Source organism: Papaver somniferum, chromosome 8, assembly GCF_003573695.1.
Source record: "Papaver somniferum cultivar HN1 chromosome 8, ASM357369v1, whole genome shotgun sequence".
NCBI classification, from domain to species: Eukaryota; Viridiplantae; Streptophyta; class Magnoliopsida; order Ranunculales; family Papaveraceae; genus Papaver; species Papaver somniferum.
In genome coordinates, this window is record NC_039365.1 from 106,223,685 (window position 1) to 106,230,654 (window position 6,970).

The following is a 6,970-nucleotide window of genomic DNA, read 5'->3' on the forward strand; positions in this document are numbered from 1 at the left end:
ATGAACCTATAAGCACTAGTGTGCCCAGGATATCCTAGGAAAACACAATCTACAGTTTTAGGTCCTAGTTTGGTTTTCTTGGAACGAGGAGTGGCCACCTTGGCCAAACACCCCCACACTTTAAAGTATGCATAGGACGGTTGTCTTCATTTCCATAACTCATATGGAGTTTTGTCGGATTTCTTAAATGGAACTCGGTTCAAAATATAGCAAGCAGAGAGAATTGCTTCCCCCCACAGGTTCGAAGGTAGCCCTGAACTAGCTAACATAGCGTTCACCATATCTATGAGTGTTCGGTTTTTCCTTTCAGCTACTCCATTCGACTCAGGTGAAGAAGGTGCAGTAGTTTCATGAATGATGCCATTAAGTTTGCAGAATTCTCCTATAGGTATCACATACTCACCGCCTCGGTCCGACCTAAGAGTTTTAATAGTGACACCTCTTTGGTTTTCTACTTCAAGTTTATATAATTTGAAAGCGTCTAAGGCTTCATCTTTACTTCTAAGAAGATAAACCTGACAGTATCTTGAGTGATCATCTATAAAGTGATGTACCATTTTTTACCTCCTCTACTTGGTGTTGATTTCAAATATCCCAAATCTGAGTGGATTAGTTCTAGGGGAGTTGTACTACGTTCAACCTTTTTGTTAAAGGGTTTTCTAGCATATTTAGATTCAACACAAATTTCACATTTATGACCTCTGTCAAAGTTTATTTTAGGAATGCAGCCTAATTTAGCAAGTCTTTCAATAGATTTGAAATTAACATGTCCTAGTCTATCATGCCAAACATGTGAGGAGTCACAAACATAAGCAGAATAAGATGCATTATCATTCAAGTTCAAAGAAAGTACACTAAGCTTAATCATGTTATCAGTGACATATCCTTTTCCTACGAAGTCACCACCTTTAGAGATTACAACTTTGTTAGACTCAGCTACAAATTTAAAACCTTTTCCAAGTAAGATGGTTTCTGAGATAAGATTCTTGCATATGTCCGGGACGTGATACACGTCATTCAATGCGAGAGTTTTTCCTGAAGTGAGCTTCAATTCAAACTTGCCTTTTCCTACCACTTTAGAGGTAGAAGAGTTTCCCATAAACAATTTCTCATCGTCTCCTACTTTGTTATAGGAGGAGAAAGCATTTCTGAACTTACAGACATGCCTAGTGGCTCCAGAATCAAGCCACTAGTCTCTCACATTGGTCACATTAGAGACAAGGTTGACTTCAGACACCATGCCAGTAAAATATCCAGAATCATCTACTACGTTTGCCTTATTTTTCTGTTTAGGATCATTTTTGGTATTTTTAGGTGCCCTACAGTCCTTGGCCATATGACCAGTTTTCCCACAGTTATAGCAGTCGCCTTTGATGGTGTTTTTGGAGACACCACCCTTTGGCTTAAGATGGTTACCTTTGGAGTTACGCTGTTTGTTACGTTTACCATTTTTGCTGGATTCTCCGTGCCTTTTCTTTGACGCAGCATTATCGTCCAGGACATGAGCTTTGTTTGACATGTATTTGCTCAGCATCAGGCTCTTGTCTTTGCAGCACAGAAGTTCCTCCACCTGGATCTTTTTCCCCAGCTCCACCATGGTGATTTCACGATTCTTGTGTCGCAGCCTCCTCTTGTACTCGTTCCATGAGGGTGGTAGCTTTTCAATCACTGCAGATACTTGTAGAGATTCATCAATATGCATGCCTTCAGCAAGAATTTCGTTGATGAGTAGCTGGAGTTCGACGAATTGTTCTACAACAGGCTTTTCATCAGTCATCTTATATTCCAGGAACCTAGCCACCAAGAACTTCTTGCTTCCAGCAGCTTCAGCAAGATATTTTTCTTCTAGGGCTTCCCATAAATCAAAAGCAGTAAAATTCTCTTTTGCATTATAAAAGTCGTACAAGGAGTCATCCAGACAGTTAAGAATATGGTTTTTGCACATGTAATTTTTCCTAGTCCACCTATCCAGTCTATCTTCATAACCACAGTCATGAAGCCTTCTTGAGGGTCTTTCTAAGGCAACTTCATCTAGCCTTTGGTCTTTTAAGAAGAATAACATTTTGGACTGCCATCGTTTAAAGTCTTTGCCACTAAACTTTGGGGGTTTGTCTACAGTACTCTTTCCCATGTTGTTACAAAATATAGTAAAGAGGATATTGCCTTTAGATTGTTGGAAAAAGTACTAATAATGTAACTGAGAAGATGATACTTAGCTCAAAATAATGTTGCTGATGTTGCTGCACAGAGAATGTAGAGGCACGTAAACTACGCTGTACTAAAGGCAATATCGCCTTCCACTCCTCTGAGATGCTACAGCAGTTGGCGAGTCACCTCCAGGATACAACTACAGTTAGTACCCCTCAATGTAGCATACAATGAGGGTACCCTTAGAGCTTGGCAGAACTTAAAACAGTAGAAGAAATGTTTACAGAAAAACAGAGGGAGAGTAGAAGAGATGTTTCTCTGTGTTGTATCAAATGAGCTCAAGACTCCTCCCTTATATAGTGTTTAAGACGTTACAAACGAGAGGAAAAAATGCATGCAACCAAACCATGCGTATGACAGAAATACTGGTAATGTTGGGTTAAAAACAGTGTTGCTTTTGTCAGGCTTAGAGCAGTGTGTTGTCAAGAAGCCAAGCCAAACATGTACGGACAAGAAACCCAAAACAAATACGTACAGACAAGAAAGCCAGGACAAACATGTGCAGACAAGGAAAGCAAGACAAACACGTACAGACAAGAAAGCCAAGACAAAACATGTGCAGACAAAGAAGAAGATTCTTCTACATGTGTGTAAAACACGTACCAAAAGTTTCAGCAAAAAGATAGGATCTAATGAACCCACACACACACCCACACCCGAACCGACCGGACGGCGGCGTGCGTGCTTCTGTGCAAAGCACCGCGCATACGGGAAAGGCAACCTTGCCCTAGTCCAAGCCTTCCCTCCAAGCACAAAAGTCTAATGACCCAAGGATCATGCCCTTATAGCCAATTCTATGGTATTTATGTTTAAAACTCTTTAGATTTTAGTCAATGTGGGACTATTGTTTTATCTATTCAAAAGAAAAAACAATTAAAGGGCAATAGGTCTAGGGATCAAAACATTGTCCAAGGAAAAATTGGTAATTTTAAAGCGTTTTTTCTAACAATATATTGGAACCCGAAATGTATGTTTTCACCACACAGTTTTTAGGTTATAAAGTGCACAGTGAATCAGACAGTTTGAAATGGAAAAAGCTCATACTCTGGGTTTGCATGGCCTGTTTTACAGGAACTAAAAGGAAAAAAGCATTACTCTTTTTGCCCTTTTTCTTTGCTGGATTGTAACTCTATAATTCTGTGGGCACAAAAGGATCCTCTAGATCCTTTTCCAACAACCACATGGAAAGTACGAATACATTTTCACCACCAAATTTGGTCGTCAAGATACCTGCTGTCCGAGTAACCTCAGTTTCACTTACCGTTCTGACCATCTTTATATACATCAGTATACTGGTACATAGTAACAAATAATCGAGGATTAGTTCGCCTTGACTGGAAAAAAAGTTGGGTTTTCTTGATTTATTTCATTGTTTTTACAATATTTTCTCTTCTAATGCAGACCACCGGCTCAGCAGCCTCAAGCTTCACGAATCGCAATGGATCTAAGCTCAGAGTTCTTCCAAATAGAAAAAGATATCACAATGCACTTTAGTATCAATCTGTGTGTTCTTCCAAATAGAAAAAGATATCACAATGCACATCTTTTCTTGTGGACAGTAAAGAAAGACCTTAACTTCAAAAAGTGGCTTATAAAGCTGAGTAGCGCACTTCATTTGGGTTCATTTGATGCCTTCTCCCATCCTCTCGTATTCCACTCAAACCTTGGCTTGCTTATAGGCCTTTATAGTATCTTTTGAGCAAGTAGAATATTATCCATTATCCATTGGTACGTCAGTTTCATTCGATATGGAGAGTTTCCAAAACCTTCCAATTTCAAAATTGGTGATATAGCAATTTCGTTTTTATTTTCTTTTGATATCCTTCTGGTTGGATTGATTGTGCAAACACACCGATGGCCTAACAGTTACCCGATTAAGTAGAATATATTCACAAAGACCAACGAAGACTTGAAGGACGAGTGAGCTAGTATTAGAGATTATGAGCTCCCACTGGTGTCCCTCAATGGGAGCTTTAATGAAACGTCATAAAAACAAAATTTCCGAAACTTCATTTTCTTCACATTTTAGATATTTGGAACGGATAGTACAACTAATTAACTACAAATTAGAACAGACCAACTCTATATTATTATTAAACCAAAGAAGAACAAGTTGTAACACCTCCGGAACTTGCCAGTTACATGTCACAACACAAAGTAAGTTTATATGTCACAACCATTACAATAACACCATCCTAAGTCTTGGTATATGTACAACCGTTAACTTGAAAGTTCAGTGTGATTAACAATGGGGGGATTCGGAGTCGGAACTTTAATAAACCTCCCTCTAATTCTGGGTCTTATCTCGGCATATGCTTTCCTTGATGGATACCTAATTTTCTTCATGAAATTTCTTCTTTTCTTCTTCTCTTTGTATCTCAGGACCTTGGCTTTTCGAGCAGCAGCAGCAATGGATCGAATACGAGTAGTGATAATGCTGCTGAAATCTTTGACGTCTTCAAAGGACTCTGTTAACATCCCACCGAAAAATGGCACCTACATCAACGTAACTAACAAAGTCAAATTTTTATGTTTAATCTAACTATACATATAATCCACTTTATTTTGGAAGAGAGTGAATTTTTGAGTTCTAAAGTTTGGATCTTTCGGAAACATGGGCAGTGGCAGTGGCACGGGCACCTTTCAAATAAAAGCCGACATAAAAGAGAGCAAATTTTCGCTGTGACCTTCTATTTCATTTTTTCACTGTTCTAAGCAACGTATAGATGAGAATCGATCTGTGGTTCTTGTTTTCTGAACATTCAGTGCACACTAGTTGCTATAGGCCGAACTTAAAAATAAACAAGGGCGTGTTTGTTTGGATGCAGTATATATGTTTCACATGGATGCAGCAGTGCTGCTTAGATATCAGAGCTATAAATGAGTCTTATAGTATGATGAAATGCAATTTTAAGAAACGAGAATTCTGTATATTTGAATTTCATGGAGTCCCGAAATAATCACTAGGACTAATAAGTCTAGAAGAAGAAGGAAAAATGATACTTCTAATCAAGAAAAAGAAGAGAAACAAAATGTTACAAGCCACCCCAAAATTGATGAAACCAGAAGAGAATTTTCTATCAGATCTCAGGATGAAATGGAGACTTAAATTAGCTTGGGAACATGTTTGCCATGGAAACACAGCTCCAGCACCAAATAGCCAAAGAAAGCGATCTTAAGGGACTGCACAATGTACATCTACAGAAATGTTTGCACCAGATACAAACTAATTTGGAACGGATTTTAGGTGGTCCAAAACATTGACCAAAAGCAACGTTAACCACGTCATTGCCTTCATGGCCATACTAGTTACCAGCTACCGGAAGCCTTTGAACAATATTGACTAGTGTATGCAATATTGTCTATTGCGTCTAATCCAAAACAAGCAGTTTACAATTCCCAAACGGATTTGTATCGAGACACAGTCGTGGAATTGTTTGATCATTTTCCTCCTATTTCACCCTTAATATTAAACTACGAGTATGCTTGCTTGATATTACCGGAATATCTAAAACTAAATTATAAAACAAGTGAGTATCTCGGAAGATGGAATCCTAAGTCAGTAGGACAGACTATATGCTAAAAATTTCAGGAAATTTACGTAATTCTTTTCTAGAAATTATTGAAAAACAACCTTTTAGCAGGTTTTAGAATTTTGGTTACGTCATCGTGATATTATCATGACTAAACAATAAAATAACGAGGCAAATTGTTTCTTTTGATACACAATCTCTTGTAGACCAATTAGCGATATATCGATTTAATCCCCTGTAACTAACATGCTAAATTTTTTGCAATTTAATTTTTAAAATTTTGTTCGGGATGATTAATAAACTTTTCTAATTAAGCGTCACATATAAGAAAATAAACATATCAAGAGAGCTTTACTAGGATATATTAGGATTATCAAATAAAGAAACAACAAACAAACAAAAAATAACTCCAACATACAAATAAAAAATAACTCACAACCAGAACTAATAGCTCGGCTTATCTCGACAACTTGAAGCACGAGGATTTACTACTCTTTTGTTTTTTTGTTTTTGGCACAATTTTTCTTCTTCTTTTTGTAATGCTTTCATATGCATTTAAAGACGTATCCTTCTTCCACATTTAAATAACGAAACTTGATTTTCAACAACATTTCCCTCCAACATTTTCCTCCCCAATTTCTTTAACAACAACAACTATAAAATAACTTTTTAGCCATATGTTTTAGCTATGATCAGTTGACCTTTTTCTTAAAAAAGTTAGAAACTCAAATTTATAGTTTGAAATAACTAAGCAACCCCTTGCATTTCCGAACCTACAATTAAAATATTTTTCTCCCGCAAACTCATTTTGTTACACTTAGGACAACAACATAGAGACAAAAAATTTATCTTAACACTGCAAGATGAACATTTTTAAAACTTGAAGCATAGTTGACTAAAAAAATATGTTAACTCAAAATGAAACTAATATGGTATGATGTAATAGAAACTGCGCCAAGAATATCATGTTTCTGATGTTGAACCAAATGAAATAAGAGTGTATAAGTAAACAATAAAACTGCAATGAAAGACCTTTGGGATAAATCTGGTTGTAGCAGGAGCTGGAGATGGTGGTGGTGGTGGTGTAAACAGTTGCCAATTATTATTTGTAGGTTGATAGACTAAATCATTTGTTTCATCTTCTGCTAAGTAAAGAAGAAATTGTTGAATACTTTGTTGATCATACATAGCATAATCCATATTATTATGAGAACAAAGGATTTATAAGG

At 37.0% G+C, this 6,970-nt stretch overlaps 1 protein-coding gene across 1 annotated transcript; it reads right to left on the reverse strand.

Annotated features, from left to right (window-relative positions):
• Window positions 1-4,428: 4,428 nt before the first annotated feature.
• Window positions 4,429-6,970, reverse strand: LOC113305889 (zinc finger protein CONSTANS-like). Its single transcript, XM_026554881.1, has 2 exons — window positions 6,774-6,970; window positions 4,429-4,704 (listed from the first exon to the last, which is right to left on the reverse strand). The coding sequence occupies exons 1-2, from the start codon at window positions 6,939-6,941 to the stop codon at window positions 4,429-4,431; spliced, it is 444 nt and encodes a 147-aa protein (XP_026410666.1). The 5' UTR covers window positions 6,942-6,970.